General features: G+C 48.9%; 4 protein-coding genes across 7 annotated transcripts in view; 2 read left to right on the forward strand and 2 right to left on the reverse strand.

The window, feature by feature from the left end:
* USP39 (ubiquitin specific peptidase 39) overlaps positions 1–6,103 on the reverse strand; it is a 33,131-nt gene extending 27,028 nt beyond the window's left edge. Inside the window, exons 1-3 of one of the 2 annotated variants that reach the window (XM_053664541.1) lie at positions 5,731–6,103; positions 2,652–2,721; positions 1,359–1,453 (exon numbers count right to left, since the gene is read on the reverse strand). In XM_053664541.1, coding sequence (XP_053520516.1) covers positions 1,359–1,453; positions 2,652–2,721; positions 5,731–5,998 — 433 coding nt within the window. In that variant the 5' untranslated portion in view covers positions 5,999–6,103. The remainder of the gene's footprint in view (positions 1–1,358; positions 1,454–2,651; positions 2,722–5,730) is intronic. The other variant, XM_053664540.1, reaches the window with a different exon arrangement.
* Positions 6,104–7,382: 1,279 nt separating this feature from the next.
* CUNH2orf68 (chromosome unknown C2orf68 homolog) lies at positions 7,383–12,922 on the forward strand. The gene is made up of 4 exons (XM_037159685.2): positions 7,383–7,603; positions 7,695–7,813; positions 8,689–8,840; positions 9,203–12,922. The coding sequence occupies exons 1-4, from the start codon at positions 7,497–7,499 to the stop codon at positions 9,323–9,325; spliced, it is 501 nt and encodes a 166-aa protein (XP_037015580.1). The 5' UTR covers positions 7,383–7,496; the 3' UTR covers positions 9,326–12,922.
* Positions 12,923–14,465: 1,543 nt separating this feature from the next.
* Positions 14,466–18,882, forward strand: TMEM150A (transmembrane protein 150A). Of its 2 annotated transcripts, XM_037159684.2 has the most exons (8): positions 14,470–14,833; positions 15,361–15,541; positions 15,970–16,017; positions 16,349–16,435; positions 17,057–17,124; positions 17,425–17,552; positions 17,770–17,947; positions 18,160–18,879. In XM_037159684.2, the coding sequence occupies exons 2-8, from the start codon at positions 15,477–15,479 to the stop codon at positions 18,396–18,398; spliced, it is 813 nt and encodes a 270-aa protein (XP_037015579.1). In that variant the 5' UTR covers positions 14,470–14,833; positions 15,361–15,476; the 3' UTR covers positions 18,399–18,879. The 2 variants fall into 2 exon arrangements, with proteins under 2 accessions (XP_053520517.1, XP_037015579.1); XM_053664542.1 differs by lacking the exon at positions 15,970–16,017 and having other exon boundaries at positions 14,466–14,833; positions 18,160–18,882.
* A 678-nt stretch (positions 18,883–19,560) lies between these two features.
* RNF181 (ring finger protein 181) lies at positions 19,561–21,387 on the reverse strand. Of its 2 annotated transcripts, none has more exons than XM_037159686.2 (5): positions 21,229–21,387; positions 20,487–20,617; positions 20,197–20,306; positions 19,931–20,005; positions 19,561–19,694 (listed from the first exon to the last, which is right to left on the reverse strand). In XM_037159686.2, exons 1-5 carry the CDS (start codon positions 21,333–21,335, stop codon positions 19,635–19,637), a joined length of 483 nt encoding a protein of 160 aa, XP_037015581.1. In that variant the 5' UTR covers positions 21,336–21,387; the 3' UTR covers positions 19,561–19,634. The 2 variants fall into 2 exon arrangements, with proteins under 2 accessions (XP_037015581.1, XP_037015582.1); XM_037159687.2 differs by having other exon boundaries at positions 21,250–21,386.
* Between the last annotated feature and the right edge of the window lie 565 nt (positions 21,388–21,952).

Here is a 21,952-nt window from a genome sequence, read left to right on the forward strand (position 1 = left end):
CTCACTGGGTCTGCCCATTGCCACCCCGCACCTGGTATCCGCCAACCACCGCTTGCGCTCCTGGTCAGTCCACTGATCTGTCCTGCCTGACTCAGCTCTGCAGCTGACTCCACCCCTCTTACCAGTCTGGAAGAATGGTTTGTTGCTGTCAGACTTCGGTACAGTTCAATTTTCTGTATTTTGGCTGTTTTGTTACTAAAACTTTGTTGTCTTTAGACTTGGTTGAGCGAGGAGGCATAGTGTTTCCACGTATGCCTCCATCTTGGCCAAAAGTAGCAGTAATCTTTATGGCATTACTGAGTTTGCTGATTGCTATGTGTTAATCTTGACTATAAGATCCTTGTAAGAGCAAGGAATACAGTTTATATTTCTTTTAACTCCTCCGCTATACTATGTACATAGCATGTGTTTGTTTGGCATGAATTGAATATAATACAATGGGAGACCCAGAAAAACCCTGAATTATTTTCTGGAGGGTGGGACCCTTGTAGTACAGGCTTCCCCTGCTAGGTGAGTGTTCTAGGAACCCATCTGTAACAGTGTACCAGCTGGTGTTGCGAAAGGCTACATTGGGCTTCAGCAAATTTTTTTTTAAAGACTCTTTCAACGTGTTTGCCCATCTCATAATGGGCAATTTATGAGCGCACCTACCCACACCGCTCTGAGTGTTCAGCAATTTTTTTGACCAAAAAACAGAAATGACCCCCATACCCCACCTCCCTATTCACTTGATCTCACTCCAAAAAACTTTTGTTTCCCCAGGTAAAAAAAAGTTTTCAAAGGGAAACATTTTGTTGATGTAGAAGAGGTGAAACAAAAAATGGCAGAAGCACTAAAAGTCATCAAAATTAAAAATTTCAAAAAACATTTGGAATAGTGGAAAAAAGTCTTGATAGGTGTATTGCATCAAATGGGAAGTACTTTAAAGGTGACTGAAGTTTAAACATATAAAAGTACATGATTTTTTATAAATAAATTCTGGTTTCCTTATAATAAATTGCCAGAAAAGAACAGAATGAAAAAGTCCTTAGAGCCAAAGGATTCTCAAAAAAAGATATGAGTATGGAAAACACCCGAGATTCGAAGCCCAGAGTCTCTGGGACCTCCGACGCAGTCTTGCACTTAACTTGTGCCCCCCCCCACCCTTTGTGTGCCCTCAGGCTCTGATCATCAGAGAACCTCCTACTGACTTTCTAAGAGTATTGAATTTCCTGGAATCAAAGATAGAGATTATTAGACAGTACTCCTAACAGCAGCAGCTTAGTTTCTTTAAAAAAAAAAAAAAATCTCTCTGGAGCAGACCTGTGGCTATTGCTGAAAATTTAGTTAAGTGTATAAGGCAAAAAACATTTATTTACCCTGAAAGTACTTGCCACACACCAGACAGGCATATGCATTGATGTGCGAAAGGGAGATGGAACACAGTTTCTCAAAGTCAAAGTCCAGCACACTCCTAAGAACCAAAACAAAACAAAAGCAATTAGTAAGGACGGATGTCTAGGACAGCACCCAAGTGAAGCAGCATAGGCTCCGTGTTCCACAATGTCACACAGCATCCTGCGGAGAATGGTTCAATAACCACATATAAATCACGGGGAACGTTAACTATTCCTTACCTAGACATTTAATACAGCACCTCCACCCACCAAGCCTCAAAGTAGTGTCAAGGTATCCCCACTTGACACACAATGCCAATGATCCTTCTTTTTACTATTTACAACCAGTTGAGAACATTCCATTGCAGTCACTTTCTCTGGAGGAAAAGCCACAGCAGGAGTAGTAGCAGGACCCCAGCAGAATTCCAGATCAAAAGACAAGTGATAGAAAGACATAAAAAGGTGAATAAGCCTTTTTATAAAGAAAAAACTTATTTTTCCCTATAAAAATAAATGTGAAGCCTAAGGAGCATCAGGAAAATACCTACACATAGATCTACCTGTTTGAGTGCAAAGTAATGGTATATGAGTACCGGGAAGGTAAGGGACAAAAAAACGTTACCTCCACTGAATCCACAGATGACAAAGGAATCTCTTCTCAAACATTAACTAATTAATTGGTAATGGTCCTGGTAAAGCTGCACAGTCCATTAAAGGAACCACTAGCCACACACAGCTATTAGCATTTAAATTTAAAATAATTAAATTTAAAATTCAGTTCCTTAAGCCACATTTCAAATGCTCAATAGCCAGGAATGGCTTGTGCCTAGAACAATGGAGAGCCTCTAGAGTATAAATTGAAAAGCATCCTGGGACCTCACGGGAAATCAGAAAAAAAAAGTACAAGAATGAGGTAGCTACCTCAGCATTAGGATATATTTTTGTCTTTTTTTCTCTGCCAAATTCCAGGCACCTATAGTAGTATCTAGCACATAGTGGCAGTCAATAAATAGCAATGACAATTGCTACTGTCACTGACACTATGTATCCCATTATTTCATCACATAAATTCAAAGTGAGCTAAAAGCTCTTTGTGGATACGTGTACCCTAAAAACATGCCCTCTGATTCTTTAAATTGAAGAGCAAAGATTAATAGACATGGCAAGAAGCACAATTTTCTGGGCAGAAAACTTTAAATGGTATAAAATTGTTTAATGTGCTGTTTGATGTGCATTCCAAAGAACGTCCTGCACAGGCATTGCAGTCCTACATACCTGTTAATGGTATCCAGGTACGGGCAGTGGCGGCTCCTCCGGTCCTCAGAATCCACGCGGCCATTCTTTGCTGAAAGGAAAATCACCATAGACCGTGAACATGGGAAACCTATACTCAGGGTCAAATACCCAAACAGAAATGGGAAAAACTAATCAGCGTGAGCTCCCACACATGTGTCCTGGCAACTCTCTGAAAAGCCCACTAATGGAATGAGCCACAAACTGAAACAATACAATACATTTGAAATACATACAACCAACAAATGATTTTTTTTGCAGATTACATACATAAAGAAATCTGGTGAAGCGATAAAAAACAGACAACCCAATAGAAAATGAAGAATACAGCCCACAAACATATAAAAATATGTTCAACCTCATCAATAATCAAGAAAATGCAAGTCTCCTTGCACAATAATATACCACTTCACACCTACCAGAGCAAAAGATAAAATCAGAAAATTCCAAATGTTGGCTAATAGGCAGAGCAATGAGAATGTTCATGTCCTGCCAGTGGGAGTGAAATCTGTTACAACCTCCTGGCAAACAGCACAGCAAGATCAAAGCTGAAAATCTGCAGACCTTTTGACCCAGCAATTTCTCTTCTATTTATATACTGCAGAGAAATTTTTGCACACATGCACCAGGAGTACTAAAAAACATTTATAGCAGCAATGTTTGAAAGAGTCCAGACAGGAAACAATCCAAATATCTACCACAAATAAAATGAAGAAATATATTTTCATATATCACTAATGGAACACCATGTAGCCATGAACATCTATCTGGATGAACCTCAAAAATATGGCTAGCAAAAAAGAAAAAAAAGGCAAATCAGAAGACTACACATGGTGTGATTCCATTTATATCAAATACAAAATAAAACATGGTACTACTTACAGATGCATCTATGAGGTAAAACTATAATAAAAGATGGGATTAGGAAAAAATTCAGAAGTGATTACCTAAGCAAAGAAGGCAGATACAACTGGGAAAAGGACTAGAAGACCTTCTCCAGTTCTGCTTTTTCCCACTTCTTAAGCTGAACAGTGTTGGGAAGCAATTTTCCGAGGGTCTTCTCATGTTTCCACACATATTGTGACCAGAGGCACTAATTGCCTGCAAACTATCTTGTCAAGGATGGTTATATAGTAAACCACCTTAGAAGAACAAGATAATACCTCCCTACAGAACAATGGGGAGGCAATCTCACAGCCCACTGTAAATACTCAGGCTCTCTAAACTCACAGTTCCCCTCCTGCAAGGCTGCCCAATGGGCCCACTGGGTTCCCTTCATGTTGCACTATGGGAACTGACTGAGGAAATGACACCAATGCTCCATTCTGACCACTGTTACTTCTGTAATCAATTGTCTCAGGCCCAATAGTCCCACGTCTTCCGTCAGCATCCTTGAAACTGTGAGAGCCTAATTTGGTAGCTTGCAAATAGGGTAAAATCTCAGATCCTTCACAGTTCTTGACAAGCGGTAGATTTAACAGTGTACATCCACACTCTTCTTTACAATGTACTTCTGCATTACATCCAGCCCGTCTTAGTACCTGTGATCTATTTCATGATTAAAGGAAAAGAAAAAAAGAAAAGACAATGACAACAACTGGGATCTCAATGTGTCCCAGAGAAAACAATCTACATACCACAACTCCACAAAACATCTAACAAACAACTTCTCCAAAGAAAGGGAAACGAGGCTGACAGAGTGTTTAAGTAAAGAAAATTAGAGAATATCCTGAAATTACTAACTAGATTATTCAAAGACTATCAAGCACTTTCTATGAGCAATGTGATATCCTGAACCATATGTGTAATGCAAAAAAATGTCAAACACAGGACCCTAAGCAAGAAATTTAAGAGTTAATACAAAAGTATAATCACATAAGGACCTGGTCAGGTAGCTCAGTTGGCTAGAGCGTCGTCCCCATACACCCACCAAGATTGTGGGTTCAATCCCACTCAGGGCACATACAAGAGTCAACCAATGTGCCCTGGCTGGTGTGACTCAGTGGACTGAGTGCCAGCCTGTGAACCAAAGGGTCACTGGTTCCACTCCCAGTCAGGGCACATGCCTGGGTTACAGGTACAGTCCCTGGTTGGGGCATGTACAAGAGGCAACCAATCCGTGTTTCTCTCTTAGGTTGATGTTTCTCTCCTCTTTCTCCCTCCCTCTCCCAACTCTATAAATAGTTTTTGAAAATCAATGTTTCTAACAGCAATAACTTAAAGAAAAAGAGTATAATCACATACAGATAATAAGGACCAGAAGCAGAATTATAAAGTCTTGGAGAATGAGAAATACCTTCACCCAAAGCCCTACCCTTAGCATGTAGCCTAGTAACACCCTTCACCAGCTCCTTTAGTAAGGTCCTAAAAACTCATCAGGAAACAAGTATATAGAAACACGATCAAGTCAAGAGTTACAAGTTCACAGAAGCAAAAGATGTAACTGAGGTAACGGAAAGTTTCAGAAGTGGTGGAAACCTATTTCATGATTGGTGAGATATGGTCAAGTTGAAAATTACTACAGAAGCAGGAGTGCAGTGGGGGGGGCAAGGAAAAGAACAGTGACAGGGGCAGCTGTCAGAAAGACTTCAAAGGAGACGAGTTCCAGCTCTATTTCCACCAACTTAGAGAGACAAACACATGAAACGCGCTCTCTCAAAGTCACAGAATCAAGATTAGAATCCAGACTTTCAGCCTCTCAACGCTGACCAACTCTGAATAGTCTAAGTCCAGAAATTACAACCACACTCAGTCCTCAGATGTTTTGCAAAAACTGAAAGAGGTGACACCTGTAAAATACTTAGCACAACGCCTGGCCCGCGTTGGGCATTAGATGAAGAAAAGCTGCTGCTGCTGCTGTTAGAAACATTATAACTATTATTATTACTATTGTTATTAACAATAACATTGTAACTGTTGTTATTAAGACGTACTATCCTCATTAAGACGCAGTCGAGAGCCGAGTCAAGGACCCTGGTGAAGTATGGCGTTCCCCCTGGTAAGAAAAGTAAGGAGAAAAAGAACTCAAAAGTAGGCCCGAGTCCTGTCCTGCCCCGCGCACCTCGCACCTCCCGCTCTGGTTCGGAGTCTTCGTCCGCCTCGCGCTCTCGCTTCACCCGCACGGTGGGCACCAAGGGCGCCGGGGCCTCCCGCGCGCTCGCCTGCTCGACCTCCCGCTTCACGCGCACGGGGCTACCCCTGGTGATCGGTGTATCGGTCTCCCGCTCCCGATCTCGCTCACGCTTGACGCGACCCGAGCTGACTCGAGACTCGGATTCGCGCTTCCCGCGGTTGGAACCTCGAGACTCCCGTTTGGACCGGCCGGACATAGCCACTACCGGCCGAGTAGCACCGGGGCCCGGCGAGCAGCAGTGGCAGCGCAAGCAAACAGCCAATCAGAAGCAGCGCTGTTATCCAGCTCAAAGTTCTCTACCAGTCGCCAACGGGGACAAATCAACTCACAGGAAACTGGGAAGTACTTTGCTTTTTGCAGCCTCTTTATGGCTGCGCGCGCAGCTGAGAACCATCTGGAGGACTACTGCCACCTTACCCGAAATTTCCTGTTTAAAGTGACTGGAACTTTTTACTGACTGTGAATTCTGGATTAAAAAAAGCTCCCATTGGAAAGCAGATTTTTTCAGGACACTATGTGCCTCGAAACCAAAATTGGGAGCGTCTCCGCGCTTCAGAGGCCGACACCTCTGCATAAGAGAACTAAGCGACATCCCCAAATTATCCCCTCCCTGCAGTAACCCTGAGTCTGTAATTAATTCCACATTTAGAGGATTAGTCTTGTTATCACACAATAGTGAAAACGTGAAACAAGGAATTTACAGTGATGCTAATAAAGCCGAAGCCTCAGGGCCTGTGACTGTCACGACTCGGAACTTTCTTTGTACAGCTCAACTGAGGTGTCTTGACACAAAATAGCACGTTTTAGTGTGCAATTGTCTCAAAACTGCCAGATGGATATACACAAAACCAGCACCACGACCAAGATAATGAATCTACCCGCCAGCCCCCAAAATGTCTGCTTTGTCACTACAGGTTAGCTGGCAATTTTCTAGTTTCATATATAAGCACACGGCGCATCCTTTTCGACACAGTCCCTTCCCCTCCGCTGTATTTCTTTCGAGATTCATCCCTGTCGTGTCAATCGCATGTTTACTGATCAGCGGTGTTCAACTCTGTGTGCGCGCGCACCACGGATTGTCCCAGTTCTAATCACGAATTCCTAATCTTGTCTGTTTGTTTGTTTTAAGGGGGACTCGAAAATGGCACAAGCTCAATGACCCCCTGAAAGCTGCGGGTCCTCCCAGGGCTGGGCCCGGGCCGTAACGGGACAACAGTAAAGCTCCGGCACAAGGCCCAGGGGCCGCTGCAGGTCTTGCTAGAGCACTCGCCTCATCAAAAGCTCTCGAGGAGCTCTCCAGTCCCCATTTACAAATGAGGAGACTGAGGCACGGCGGGGTTCAGTAGTCAGCCGAGGTCACGCAGATGGTGACGACGCTTCACAGCACCCTAACCCTAGAGAAAGGATGGGAAGGCTCCACAGCGAACGCTGAGTGGTGCAATGGGTGCAGAATCGTCTGACGTAGCAGCAGTAAGCCTAAATCCTCCATTCTCAAGGTAATGTTACAAAGAAAAGACGCGCGCGTTCACCACACCCCCACGCTAGGAACTCCGCGCGTGGTGCCGCTTGGCCCCGCGGCCCTTCCGGGCGGAAGATCTGGGCGCTAGGCCGGAAGGCGAGCGAGGAGCGCCCCGAGCTCCCCGGAAGGGAGGGCGGCCGTTGGGGTGACGGCTGCTCCGCGCACAGAGCTCCAGATGGAAGCCGCACCGAACCCAGGGGCAGGTGTTTGTTGCAAGCCCGGCGGGCGACTGGACATGAGCCACGGCTTCGTGCACCACATCCGGCGGAATCAGCTCGCCCGGTACTGTCCCACCCCGTCGCCCTCCTCCCGCCCCTGCCTAGCCCGGCCCGGCCAGGCTGGCTGTCCCTGACTCCCACTCGGCTCCCCTCAGGGACGACTACGACAAGAAGGTGAAGCAGGCGGCCAAGGAGAAGGCCAGGAGGCGGCACACGCCCGCACCGACGCGGCCCCGCAAGCCGGACCTGCAAGTGTACCTCCCGCGACACAGAGGTGAGTCCTCCCGTCCTGCCTGCCTTCTAATTCAAGCTCGCGCTCTCTTCTGGCCCTGGCCCCTCTGCCTCAACGCACTCCCCCTCTCTATATGGAAAAAAGACGGAAAAACATATTTATTTCCTAAGGCTCAGTTCATTAAGTCCCTTCTCAGAACCTCCACTTGGACGGTCCCCAATCTCCGACCAGTCATTCTTCCTTGGAGAACAGGGAGGGCTCGTGGCCCCCAGTTAAACATCATTATTACAAGACATACTTTGGAGCCAACAGGAAGTTGCCTGCCAGTTTGCCCCATTATCCTGTATATTAGTATTCCCACTACCTAACGGATAAAAAGCTGGGCACAGATGTAGGCGACCAGGACATAATTATGGACTGAAGCCTCAAACTAGCAAAAGGCCTTTTTCCCCAGTTTTCTGAGACCTCGAGTTTAGAATAGTTAACAAATGATGCCAGATTTGTTGAGCATTACTTGAAGTGTTGTTCGGCTTCTGTACATTATCATATGGTTATCAAAGAACTGCTTAAGGCAAGAATTGTTGTTTCTGTTTCACAACCAGAAAACAGGCACAGATAGGTCAAGTAACTTGCCCAAAATCTCAGAGCTAGTAAATGACAGCCTGCATTTGAACCCAGGCTGAGCTCTATCCACCTCTCCACTATCTTTCAACCCTACTCACTAGACAAGTGTATACTGTATACCTACTGTATGGCAGCTCTGTGCTGGCCCTGGAGCAGGGACACAAAGGTAAACAAAACTCCTGACTAGCATTACATTTCAGATACAAACACACTCACTAAAAAGTTGGGGCTTTTATCTCTGGCCAGGGCCTCCAGCAGCCTTCCCCTCTTCTCTCTCTCATTCATCCTTCCAGATTGCTCTACCCACCCAAGCAACCCAGACTGTGAAGAGTCCGGTGAAAGCAGCAGTAGTGGAGGCTCCGAGCCAGAGCCTTCTAGCCATCAGCTCTTCTGCCTAGAGTATGAGGCGGACAGCGGAGAAGTCACGTCAGTTATCGTGTATCAGGTACGCCTGGTGGAAACAGCTACAGCTTGAAGGTCCTAGGAACTGGTAGAAATCACTGCCAGCCCACAAGCCACTGCTTTCATCAGGGTCAGAGGGAAGTGTCTGCTCCATATGGGAGCATAGACTGCTGGGCAATGCCTTTGAGCACAACTTCCATCACACAGTGATCCTCAGTGGGCAACAGAGAGGGCTCATGACCCTCAGTTGAGAATCACTGTTACAGGGGATACCTGGGAAATGACAGGCACTGGAAAGAAGTTATGAATCAAATGGAGTTCTTTGAGAGTATTATCTAGGGACAGGGCAGGTTGTCTTTCCAGAAGAGGCCAGGCCCTGAGCTTCCTGACTCTTCCCCCACGTAGGACGATGATCCAGGAAGGGTGAGTGAGGAGGTGTCAGCACACACGCCTCTGGATCCACCCATGCGAGAGGCCCTCAAGTTACGCATCAAGGAGGAGATTGCAAAGCGCCAGAGCCGACACTGACCAGGCTGAAGGCATTCCCTCCAAGCTGGAGTCACTGCCCAGGGAGTTCACCCCTAGATTGAGGAGGCCAGGACCAGTCTAGGCTGATCTTGAGACACATACACACAAACGCCTCCCACAGCTGCTAGAAAAGGATTGTGCCTGACCAACTCCCTTGTAGCCAGTTTTTCTTGTATTTTGGCCCATTTGACCAGCCTGATTTGGGATTTTTGAGAATTTTTGGCTAGTTTGGTGTTCTAAGAGCAGAGACTCCCAGGAGAGCCAAGGTTTAGAAGCCTTATGCCAATGTGCTGCTTTCTCGATGAGTTCATATGCCCTGGGACACCTGGGCACTGCTGCTCCACCCAGCTCCGTGGGCTGTGTTTGTTACTTTATGGTTCCTTTCTACCGTGGATCTGCTTGCTTTCATTCATGTTCTTCTAGATCTTTTTTTTTTTTCCTGTTTCTTTGTTCTTTCCTTCATCTTTTGGTCTCAGAGTCCATCAGTTCCGCCCTGCCTCGCAATGTGATTATACACCTCCAGCTGCCGAGGACTGAGGAGGTGTGGGGTCCTGGTGGCATACCTTTCTGATGAGCTCTTCCAGTAATCTAATATCAGTACAGGGAGTGGTGTTCATTTTCGAGGCTGACTTGCAAGCATGTCTCTTTCTCCTTCCATGGCTTTTTCAAGTATCTGTCAGGTTCCACGGTTTTGCACCATCTAGATAAGGAGACTTAGGAAGATGATGCCAAAACTAAATTTCAAAAATTTCGTGTAGCAAAACCTTCCTTGGTTAAGACTACAGAATTCTAGCTTTCAACTTTACCCCTAAAGGGGAACTATCAAAACATGCTTGAAACTGCCCCTCCAAATGTGATTTAACAGTCTTGAACTGTTAAAGAGAAATTCAGCAGCAATAATTGCCTGTTTAGAACCATAGTTGCAAAGATTAAAAAGGCACAATGCCCCAGAGGAAATGACATGAATGTCTCTCATTCCTGCCCCATTCCTTCTCCTTTCATCTTCCAAAAGATAATCTCCCAACAAATCCTTTGAATAAACATCCCAGGAATATCAGTGCTTTCCCCTAAGTGAACATTTTTCCTAATGCAGGTTTAAGCTGAATTCTGAGAAATCCACAGGGCATCCATTCTGTTCCCTGCCACTTAAGTTTTCCAGCACATTAGCCTAACCTCAGTGACTTGAAATTTGGGGGTTATGTGAGCCCACAAGCACTGAGACTTACTGAAACCAAAGTCCCCCTGCCCCAGGGGTTTCTCCACATCAGGGTCTCAAGATCAGTCTAGCTGGTCCATCTCAGCAGTTTTTCTCTTAGAGGACACCTGAGGGCACTCTTAGAGCACATTGTTAAAATGCAGCTAGCTATAGCTTGCAGTGACAGAAGAATGCCAGAAGGTGAGTGAGGTGGATAAGTTAAAAAGACCTGGTTGTGAAGGGACCACAGTGCTCCTGACCCAAAGAGCTGGCCCAAGGTTAAAGGCCTTAACCTTGCCAGTCCTGAGCACAGTTCTACTTTTAAAGGAGAAAGTCTGCCCTCTATTTATTCAGCTGGACTCCAAGTGCCTTTTGACTTAACAATGTTAACTACCCTCCAGAGCTTCCTGCGTGAAGGAGGCTGTGCCATCATCCCAATCTCCCTGCAGCTCAGAGAACCAGTTATTTTAGTCTTCCAGCTCTTCAACTGCTCTTCTGACTTGGACATAAAATCTCATTGGAACTCTTGGGCTTCCCAACCTGGAAATACCTTTGGGGTCCATCCTCTCACAGCTGAATGGCCTGCTTCCTGGATTTATTATAGAAATTTAGAAACAAGACCAGAGGAGGTTGGGCACAGCACCTGGAAGTTTAGCCTCTATTCTGTTTTGTGAGAAGGGAAGCATGTACCTACTGTCTTTATGTGTTTGTCATGTAACCCTTACACACTCAGGTAAGAAACTGATGGGAACTGCTTGCATGTAAATTTTTTCTTAAAGCACTTTGCCTATCAAGTGCATACAAAATATTTTCCATTCAAGAAAGCATTCTAATTCTTAGCGAATTTATGCAGTATGACTATAAATCACAAAGCCTGGTACTCACTGAGGTTGTTCTTCAGAGAATTATTGGCGATGAGGCTGCCATTGCTCCAGGCGTGCCTGAAATGTTCCTCTGGTGATGGCCCTCAGCCATCAGAGCTTTCTAGCACAGGCTCATTGGTTATTGCCACCCCTTATCTGGGACCCAGTTTATTCACTAGGCTTGCCTCCAGACATCTTTCAGCTGTTTTCAGATCGGTGCTTTGCCATCAAGGGAAACAAATGTTCAGAGCATTTCCCACAGGCTCTAGCTGTTCCCAGACGGACTGGCCAGTGCTGTGTGGTGCGGTGGCAACCGCGCTGGACTAGCTGGAGCTTTCCAGCAGGCTGCTGCAGATTCGACACCCACTTGACTAGATGCATTCTTGGCTATCTAAAAAAAAAGTCTGGTAGCCTGATAGGTATCTTATATAAGTGTTCCTTCACTTACTGAGGGTAAGCCTTGGATTTTAAGGTTTTGTGTTTCCTGGGCCACAGTGGGGGGTACAGAAGGAAGCTGGGGTTTGTAGGGGTTTGGGCTGTGCAAAAATAAACACCGAAGCTGGAGTTCCAGCCAGTTGGCAAGCATGGAAATCTTTGACGAACGAAAAGCAAGAAAAGAATGTAAAGCTTTTTGTATTGAGTAAGAGAGTAGGAGCCTGTGGAGGCTGGCCAGATAGCAGGACCAGCGTGAGCAGTATCAAATTCTCCCATGGAAGAGCCTTTGAAAGGAACATTCCATCTCCACAGTCTCTCTCCCCTGAGGGCACTGCCAACTAGAGGTGAGCCTAGGGTAGTGGGTATTCAACCTGCTGTGCATTCGGTGTGATCTGGAGGTGGTTGGGTAGTACATCCCAACTGGTTTACCAATATAAATGAAACCTTTATATATAGAAAGACAAATAAGGACAGATTATTTTCCTACCTCTGAGCCTTTTGGGAGAATCACAGTGGAATGTTGAAAATTATTTGAACATTTTAAGCTCCCTCCTTGAATTCCTCGCCCTGAGGAATTAGATGGCTAAGAAGCTGTAAGGCCCTGATGGGTGTGGTTCAGTTGGTGAGCACTGTACCACAAAGCAAAAGGTCGCTGGTTCAGTTCCCAGACAGGGCACATGCCTGGGTTACGGGTTCAGTCCCTAGTTGGGGTGTGTACAAGAGGCAACCGAGTGATGGTTCTCTCCCTCTCTGTCTCCCGTCCCTTCTCTCTCAAAATATGTAAGTAAAATATTTTTTTAAAAAGAAGCCATAGGCACCCACCCCAAATTTCCTCAGTAATTGGAGTGATACTAGAAATGAAAACCTGAGTGAAGAGCTCCCCTGCCTTCTCAGAGCCACTGGAATGGCAGACTGGTCACACTGCTTATGCTGTGATGTTAAATGTATAAAAAGCCATATAGTCTTCTGTTTTCTCATTTCAATGTTTCTGCTTTGTGGATGAATAAAGTGAAGTATGCAAATAATTTGAAAATACTGGAAGGAAGGTACTTTTCAAAGACAGTATTGTTTTTAACCAATAAACGTTATTTTTACAGCACTGTTTTTGCCAAGAGTTGTGAAATCACTTATGTGTGTAAGGAAAGTGAAGGTTAAATGCCTGCCCCTGACATCATTCAGCACCACAGAATCAGCATTTGAAATCTTATCTCTTGCTTTAGCCTATTTTAAGAACTGTCCTGGTAGGAACATAACATGTGGCTTTGGAGCTGGAAGGGACTTTTAAAGACATCTGGTCCTACTTGTCTGATACATGACTCCTCCCTTACCAACTACACATGAAGAGCCTTTTAGTCCCAGGGAGCTCCATTTTGAGGGGTAATTCTATTTTAGGGACTACTCATAATGTCATATTAAGCCAAAATCGTCCTTCTTGTCACAGCTCTACAGTGCATGTCTACCCAGTTTATTTTAAAACAGCCAGTTGAGAATTTGAGTAGTCCTCTGGGGCCAACCCCAAGATAAAGGTTGGACAGGAACCCAAACCCAGATCAATAAGAAACTGTTGATTAACAATGGCAAAGCTACTGATGAAGTAGGATAAGGTGAGGGTTCACAGCACCACTGGGCAGAGAAACACACCTGAGTAAGACGATGGAGCCTGTGAATAGAAAAGAGGGACCCCTTTGTCCTGGGGCACGGAGTACAGCCAGCAGCAGCTGGACTGAGTTTTACACCCCACTGGTTGGTCCAGCCTGGTCATCTTGTAATCAGTACAGCCACGCTTCCACTACTTGTCCTGATGTGATTTGGAAAAGGTCTCCAACAGGTTTCCTCTTTCCATTTTAACTGCCACTAGATCCAAAAAAGTTTTCTTTTTTCAAGCCATTGTCCAGCTTATCTGCTTCCTTTTCCTCACAGTACTGGACAGTTACCTTTGCCTCACCAATGCTGTGGGACTTCACAACTCCCTGCCTCCTGGCAGCTTGGGCCCATGCTCTTAAGATAATGATTTGTTGGCGCCAGTGTCGTCTCACAAAACCTCCCAACAGATGCCGGGCTTCCTTTTAGAGTTCCAGGCACCCTTCCGGTATGTTCAAAGAAGTATTCCGCGCTTTTAACTAGGGAAAGAACAAGGAGGGCACTCTTGCCCTGTAGGTTTTGGTGAAGCTGGTAGGTAATTTATTTCCACAATATCCTGCTTCCTTTTCTTAAATTGCTCTGGGTCTCCCACCTTCCTCTATTGCATTACCAACACCTGGCCATGTGTGTCCATTTAGAATTGGTCTCTGCGTTAAGTGTTGAACAGTGGGGTAACATATTTTCGACACTGACTTCTGGACAGTAATACTATGTGTACTTGTACCCTTGAAAATGTATCCGGTGAAAGTAGCACCCTCCAAAATTTGTTATGTCCGAGCAAGCATAAGTCAAATCATGGGTGCTTGACCTTAAGGAATAATTAAGGCTTCTCTACGAGACACCTAGCCTGGGACAGAGGCAGACACGGGGCGCCACGATGAGGGAGATGACCCGGAGTGACCCAGAGTCTAAATTGTCCGCCCTTCCCTGCCGCGGAATGTACCCAGAGGCGGAGGGAGGCTACCTCCAGCCACGTGCACAATGACGATCACCAGTGGTGCTGGAAGGTGCTGCCCCACCCCCGGCTTCCCGCCTCCCGAACCTTCCACTGCAGGAACGGAAACCAGGACTATCCTTTCGGCATCTCGGAGTCACAGCCGCTGCCGGAGTCCTCGTGCCCGGGTCCCCAAGGCTGGGCAGCACGTCCATTGCACGGGTCTCTGCGCTGGGGCTCAGGATTTGTAGTCCGCAGCAGAGCACGGGCCCGCGGGGCAGGGACTCCAGGTCCCGGCGGGCGGCGCGGTGCAACGCGGCCTGGGCTGGGGGCGTGGCCGCCGGCCCTTTAAACCTGCAGGGCCGCTTTGAGGGCCGCAGCCCCGGATGGCGCCACGCCGGACTGAGTAGTGTGCGGCAGCCGCAGGGCGCTTTGGGGAGGTGCGTACTGGGCCCCCTACTTCTCTCAGGACCCCCAAGGATCACCGAAGAAGGCTTGTTTCCCGGGTCCAGAGTCTCGCTGGCCACGGGCTCCAGGCGCCCACGCGGGCCGGGCTGGGATTCCCGCTTGAGCCCGCCCTTCCCCAGGGTACCGTAGTCGCGTGGTTGTCTGTGTGCGGCCGCCCCTACCGGGCCTGGATACCCTCCAGGCTTTCTTTGGCGTGGCCCCTAGACCGTCCTAACTGTAGCGGGGCGTCCAGCCTGGCTACCTCAGGCAAGGGTGACTACTACCTGTGCAGATGTTATGGCGCCGCCTGAGTCCCTGAGCATGCCGGTGGCTTTTGGGTGGGACACAGAGGCCCCGGTGGGTGCCAGAGGTGACCACATTCTGGTGTGGGTTGAACCCAAAGTGTGGGCACTCTGAGCTCCAGTGGGTGTCCCGAATCGGGTGATGCCCTAACACCCCCGCCTCTTAGGGCTTTAGCCATTCACTGGACCCTGGACTTTGACCCCTCTCTCTCCACCAGGCTGGGGCAGTTGATGGTTTTGGAGAAGTATCTTAAGGTAGCTGGCCCTGCCCCCTCCTCCCCACCTGCCTCTTGTCATCCCTCCCACACCACTACCACCCTGGCTCCCCCCCCCCATGACCGCCTGGATCCTCCTTCCTGTCAGCTTGTCAGCATTCTCCATCACTGGCCTATGGACTGTGTAAGTAAAGAGGGGGAGGGGGGAGACAGCAAGGAAACAAAATGGGCCCAGGCTGAGGAAGGACAGGAGTTTGATGGGACACACAAAGTCCCTTGTCCTGTTGCAGGCTCCAGGGTGATATCCAGGGTCACTCTGTCTCCAAAGCCTGGCCTGATGCCTGGGCATGCAGTCAGTTGCTTGGGACAATTTGTCCAGCAAGGTGGCCCCGACAGACCTACTGCTAGTCAAGAGCAAATTCCAGAGATCCTCTCGTTTGCAGCCATGCTGTGGGTTCTAGTGTGGCATCAGGCCTCAGGGCCACCCCAGCTTGAATCCCTAGCTAGGCAATGAGGCTAAATGGAGCCAGAATCAAGAGAAAAAACAGTGGTCAGTGGGGGAAGGCTGGGCTTGGCTGGGAGGGTCGTCAGATGACAGTTCTGCTCCCACAGGTATGCCATGGCCGTGATGAACCGCCACGTGTGCCCTGTGGAGAACTGGTATGGCGCACTCTGCAGACAGCTTCACTCTAAAGCTCCCTTCATCTCTGTTCCCTCTTGGGCCAGGGCTGCTGCAAGCCAGACGGAGACCCTGAGCCTCACTGCTCTTCTTTGACATTGGCGCGCCTGCCCCTCCCCAGGCATGGCTTTGTGCCCACTTACCTGCTTCCCACCATCCCTTTGCCCCTTTGGCTTTGTCTCAAACAGGCCCTGAGAAGTGGGCTCTTCTGCTCCCTGATAAGGGAGAAGGTCTGATAGGGTGGTATCTGAAGTAAAGGCCGAGTGGTTAGGGAAACCCAGTTCCACCAATCTACTCTGTCCTGCCTTCCAGGTCTTACAACGAGTCCTGCTCTCCTGACCCCGCTGAGCAAGGGGGTCCCAAGACCTGCTGCACCCTGGACGATGTCCCCCTCATCAGGTAAGGCCTGGGAACAGGGCAGATCAGAGATCCAAGGCACCTATAGACTCCCAGCCAAGCAAAGGCCTGTCCCAAAGGGTCTCACAGGAATAATAATTATTATTAAGAGCACTTAATAACAGTGCTCCTTGACAGTTACTGTGTGCTAGGCACTGTGCTGAATGCTTTACATGAATAACGCCATTTAATTCTCTCAGCACTGAGGCAGCTATTGTTTTCACTATTTTCTAGGCAAGGAAACCGAAATTGAGGTATGTCGTCCATTTAGGTCACAAAGCTGTTAAGTAGAGATAGCTAGATTTAAGCTCAAGCCCTCTGATTGCCCAGCCTAAGATCTGGCTCAAGGACAGCCAGACCAGCTACAGACCTCGACAGTCTTGGGGAGTCCAAGAAGTCTCGGGGTCTGCCCAGCAATCCTGGGTACTTCCAACCTGTCACACAAGAGCTCTGCTTTATTTGGAGGGGAGGGAGTGCCAGCCTGGGACCAGTTTGTAAGAAACAGTGGTCTTTCTCATAAATCAGTGGCTTAAATCAAGCACAGAGAAAGCAAGTGGGCCAGAAGGGGGGCCCCTCTGGTGCTCCTGCCCCTCTCTCACTTTGTCCTTGCCCCCCTCCCCTCAGCAAGTGCGGCACATATCCCCCAGAGAGTTGCCTCTTCAGCCTCATTGGCAACGTGGGTGCTTTCATGGGTGAGTTGTGCCCTTAGCCCCCCTAGCCAGCCCGGTCCAACCCATCCCTTCGCACTCTCCCCCCAGGAAGCCCTTGCTTACCAAGGGCTGCCCTGCCAAGCCCACCCAACCAAGGGCTAAAGCAAGAGGGGCCACTTCTGCCCGTTTCGTGAAAGTCAGAGGCTGACTCCCACACAGCCACTCTGCTGGCTGGAACCTGAGGAAACCCAGTTCACCACCCACCCATCTATTCCCTTGTGGCTCTCAGAATGTCTGAAGGGGTGAGAGCTAGCAGGCTCCACTCATGCTCTTCTTCCCCAGTGGCCCTGCTCGGCCTCCTGCTCTACGGGCAGCTCCTGGAGCAGAGTCGGCATTCCTGGATTAACACCACAACACTCATCACAGGCTGCACCAATGCTGCAGGCCTTGTGGTGGTCGGGAACTTTCAGGTAGACCCACCTATCCACCTCTTGAACTTCCCCTAAAAGGGTAGGCTGTCTGCTGGGACCCTCAGTCTCCTGAGGGTTGACCCAAGATACAGGGGTAGCCCTTCAGGGTTGGGGGTGAGGGAAGCAGGGCCTGGGAGAAAAAGGAAGAGAAAGAAGAGCTATGAAGGGGTCAGAGAAACAGGGCTACTAAACTGATAAGCCTTCTCTCTGGGCCTAGGTGGATCATGCCAAGTCTCTGCATTACATCGGAGCCGGTGTGGCCTTGCCGGCCGGGTTGCTGTTTGTCTGCCTGCACTGTGTCCTCTCCTACCATGGGGCCACCGCCCCCCAGGACCTGGCTATGGCCTACCTGAGGATTGTGTTGGCAGCCATCGCCTTTGTCGCCCTGATCCTCAGTATCCTTCCAAGATAGCCCAGCCCTTCTCTCACCCAGGATGGGGAGAGAATGGCACACCTTCCAGGTAACACTGCCCAGTGTGGTCTTCCACACCCTCTCCTGAGATGTCAGGCCTAGTCCTTTGTCCCAGCATAGTTACAGATCCGGGAAGGTAGGTGTGTTGCCAGTCCCCCACACATCCTACTGGACCTTTCCTTAGCCCCATTCCAGGCGGCGTCTTCTTCGTCCATGAGAGTTCTCAGCTGCAGCACGGGGCAGCCCTGTGCGAGTGGGTGTTTGTCATCGACCTCCTCATTTTCCACGGCACCTTCTGCTACGAGTTTGGGACAGTCTCCTCAGAGACACTGGTGGCTGCACTGCAGCCTGCTGGCCGGGCCTGCAAGTCCTCCGGGAGCACCAGCACCTCCACTCACCTCAACTGTGCCCCTGAGAGCATAGCCATGATCTGAGGTCTGGGGAGGGTGGCTGGCCCAGCCTCCACTGCTCCCTGCCTATGTCTTCTTTGCATTTATTTTGTACCAAAAACAATTTTAAGAAAGTATTCTGTTGGGATATAGGCTTCCTTGCCCCTGGACGAGGAGCCATCCCACACCCACCTGTGCCATAGAGGAGCGGGCCCTGGCAGCTGCCTAAGCTGTGCATGACCCGCCCCCCACTGTTTCTGTTTAAAGGTCACATATCCGCAGTCACCCAGCCAACCCTTCAGGTGCCTTCTATTCCCCAGTTGCAGGGCCAGATCACTGGGGTTTCGTGCTGCAGGAATTGGGGGCTGGGAACGGCAAGGATAAAAGTGCTGGGGGTAGGGGCATGCCTTAGTATGTGGGAAGGCCCACTTTTGGGCCCTGGGATTCTTCACTGTGCCCCTTACTTTTTTTAGGGCAAATAACAGCAGAACCATGTGGATATTTTAGTACTTTTATATGTATATATATATATATCTATTAAAAGAATTCTAATTTGCATGTTTGTAGTCTGTTCTGAAGAGTGAGAGGGCCTGATTCAGGGCAGCTTTCCCTAGGAAAGAACAGGAGGAAGCCCGTGCCCCTGGAAAGAGTCCTGAGTGCCCAGCACTCTGAGAGCAGGGCTGCCAGAAACAAAGGATGGCAGGTGCTAGCCAAACACCCCTCAAGAGCCTGAAGCCCTGTTTGGGCTTTTAAGCAGTTTAAAGAACTGACTGATCTGATCATTCCACACTTCCTTCACCCACTCAAAGTCTGGTTTGAAGTTTGATTCCTTAGTATAAGGGGATGGGGGTGCAGAGGGGTGTATAAAGAGCAGCTTTAAAAATGTTAGAAGCAAGAAGAAAGTGCGTGGGATTCCAAGGTTGACTAAAAATTGCAGGGGGAAAGGGATGCATCTTTAAATGTCTGCTGGGTGCCAGACCATGACATATTTTGCTTTCTGGCCACAAACACATAGGCTCAAGCCCTAGCTGGTCCAGTGGCCAGGTTCTTGACCTGGGCCTCCACTGCCCTCAGGCCAGCAGGCTTGGCAGGGAAAGTTGTATATCCTAGTGTCTTCTGTAGTCCAGGCCCACCTTCCCCAATAGCAGTAGGGCCCTTGTGAGGGTGCAGAACCCCTGCCCAGTCCTGTGTGCAATGCAGTCACAGGGTAGGTAAAGAAACCTTTAATGAGGATTCAAGGTACAGGAGGAAGATGAGGACCACTTCTCAGCCCCAGGCACCTCATGTGTACATGGCTCCGTGCAGGTTCTCCAGTCGGTGCTTCTGCTGCTGCTTGCGAGCCTGAAGGAAAGAGGCAGGGGCCATATCTGAGGGCTTGTAGGTGAAGGGATGGCAGCTTTGGTGGAACTAGCTCTCACTGTTCTCAGGCCCCTGACATGAGATGCCCCTCACCAAAGTCACAGGGAACACAGCCAGAGTCAGGGACCCGAGACCTACCCAAGCATGCTGAGGTGGGAGATCAAGAACAGCCTGAGGGAGCCCTATTACCACCTCCTCCACTTACCACCAGCTCCTACCTTATCTCGTCTGTGCTCCTCGTAAGTGTCGTCATCAGTGGGTAGCTCATGGCGGCACAGGGGACAGGAATTTGTCTGGGTAAAACAGGAATAAAAACACTAGGTAAAACTGTTCCAGCCCAGGTCTGATCTTTCGAAGCTAATATCCATCCCCTACTCCCACTTCTCACCCTGAGCTTCTTCCTTCTCTGATTCCCCAACAGTTCATAAAAAGAAAGGGGCTTGAAAACTGGGCAGAGTGAAGGCTGGGAGAAAGGAAGCAGTACCTTGTTCAGCCAGGGCAGAATACAGTTGGAATGGAAGAAGTGATGGCAAGGCATCTCAATGGCAGTCTCCTCCTCCTCAAATTCCAAAAGACACACGGGGCACTTGAGCTCTTTAGGAGGGAGCGCTGATCAGGACAGCTGCTACAGGCCCCACCTCCCAGCTCCCCCAGGACACTTGCCCCAACCTGGCCTGGAAAACTGAAGGACCAGTGCACAATCTGGCTTGAAAGGGACTGTGGGGGAAGGGGTCTGGTGGACCTGCCCCCAAAAAACAGAAACAGTGTTCTCACCAGACTGAGAGTTCCTGATGACTGTCCTGGGGAGGTTCTCAACCACAGTCTTGGCAGCAGGTGGAGGCAGGTGGTGATCCCAATCTACTACCAATCCCAAGCCTTCGATGTCCATACTATTGAAAAGTGACCTGCGAAGAAAGACACAAGGTGGGAATCAAAGAAAACCATACTTCCTCGTTGCCTCCACAAAGCACTCAACATCAGCAGGTAAATACCTTGTCCAGCTAGTGGTAATAATTTAGCTACCTCCAATCGGTAGTGCTCACTAGATTAAAAGCAGAGTGAGAAATAGTTTACAGCTGCTATCAGACAACCTCAAGCACTCAAGCTGTTTATTCTCATTTTACATTTGAGGCAAAAGGCTCAGAGAAGTTACTCAGGCCACCCAGGAATGACCTGGTAAAGCCAGATTCCATTTGGCAGCGTCCGCGTGCCCAGTGTTCCTAACCAATGTACCTCCTCACACCTACACGGCCCCTACCCCGCCCCCATGGCTCTCCTCCAGCACATACTAGTGCACGCTGCCCTCCCCTCACCAACTCCCTCTACTCCATCCAGTCTTTCCCAGAATCCCCTTAACCGGGGGGCCCAAGGACGATTCAAATGATCGACTTCCCTCATATCTGGCCTCCAGACTTAACTCTCCAGATCATTCATCCGTCCTCCCCAGAATTTGCTACCCCAGATAATCCGTCTTCTCCAGCCAGCCCCAACCCAGAAACCTGCAGCCTGGCCCCACCTCCCAGCCTCGGCCATCCACCTAGCGAGCTCCAGCAGCATGTTAGTTCGGGCCTCCTGCTCCGGGTCCGTGGGCTCGCAGTCGTGTTCCTCAAAGTAGGACGCCATGGCAGCCCAGCTGTCTGACACAGCAGCTCTCGGACCCTGCGCACTACGTTTTCGCAGTACTAGCCAATAAGCTGGCGAGGTAAGAGAAGATGGCCAATCATAGCATCCGAAAGGTGAACGCAGTGGCTCATTAGGCGAACAGAAAGCGGAAGTATTAATTTTCTCACCTCTCATTGGCTTAAATAAGTCAGGTGGCCAAAGGCAAAAGCCAATGGCAGGGGCTGGGGCTGAATACAAAACTTGAGTCTGAGGCTGGAATACTTAGGTACGTGGGAGTGACGTGTAGACCGCGCCCACGGCGTCCTGAAAAGCTAAGCGGGCTGTAGGGGTCCTCAGTCAGTTCTGTGGCTCAGGGTGCTTTAGCGGTGCAGATGCTGAAGGTCACTCAGAAAGGAGACGCTGGCCCGGGGCTCAGGGGTCTAAGAGACTAGCGGAAGAGCCCGGAGTCAGGGCGCTTCTCACTGCTCTGCCCAAGACCCACCGGGCATTAATGAACCCCTGAGTTCTAGTTGGTTCAGGAGTTGGCGCTTGATTCCTCCCCGAACCGACGCCCCCCACCCAAAAGAAAATCCCAAAACTTTCTGCTCATTTATTTTGTTTTAGGGACAAAAGTAAAG

The sequence above is a fragment of the Artibeus jamaicensis genome, unplaced genomic scaffold, assembly GCF_021234435.1.
Source record: "Artibeus jamaicensis isolate MK-2021 breed Jamaican fruit bat unplaced genomic scaffold, CSHL_Jam_final contig_384, whole genome shotgun sequence".
Classification (NCBI taxonomy): Eukaryota; Metazoa; Chordata; class Mammalia; order Chiroptera; family Phyllostomidae; genus Artibeus; species Artibeus jamaicensis.

Bases quoted from the DNA above. Each gene is read 5' to 3' on its own strand.
- CUNH2orf68 (XM_037159685.2), top strand. From the start codon at position 7,497: ATGGAAGCCGCACCGAACCCAGGGGCAGGTGTTTGTTGCAAGCCCGGC. The intron at 7,604-7,694 runs GTACTGTCCCAC...GGCTCCCCTCAG, and splicing joins CGGCGGAATCAGCTCGCCCG to GGACGACTACGACAAGAAGG. The intron at 7,814-8,688 runs GTGAGTCCTCCC...TCATCCTTCCAG, and splicing joins GTACCTCCCGCGACACAGAG to ATTGCTCTACCCACCCAAGC.
- TMEM150A (XM_037159684.2), top strand. From the start codon at position 15,477: ATGACCGCCTGGATCCTCCTTCCTGTCAGCTTGTCAGCATTCTCCATC. The intron at 16,018-16,348 runs GTATGGCGCACT...CCTGCCTTCCAG, and splicing joins GTGTGCCCTGTGGAGAACTG to GTCTTACAACGAGTCCTGCT. The intron at 17,553-17,769 runs GTAGACCCACCT...CTCTGGGCCTAG, and splicing joins TGGTGGTCGGGAACTTTCAG to GTGGATCATGCCAAGTCTCT.
- RNF181 (XM_037159686.2), bottom strand. From the start codon at position 21,335: ATGGCGTCCTACTTTGAGGAACACGACTGCGAGCCCACGGACCCGGAG. The intron at 20,307-20,486 runs GTGAGAACACTG...TCCCTCCTAAAG, and splicing joins CATCAGGAACTCTCAGTCTG to AGCTCAAGTGCCCCGTGTGT. The intron at 20,006-20,196 runs GTACTGCTTCCT...TGTTTTACCCAG, and splicing joins TTCTGCCCTGGCTGAACAAG to ACAAATTCCTGTCCCCTGTG.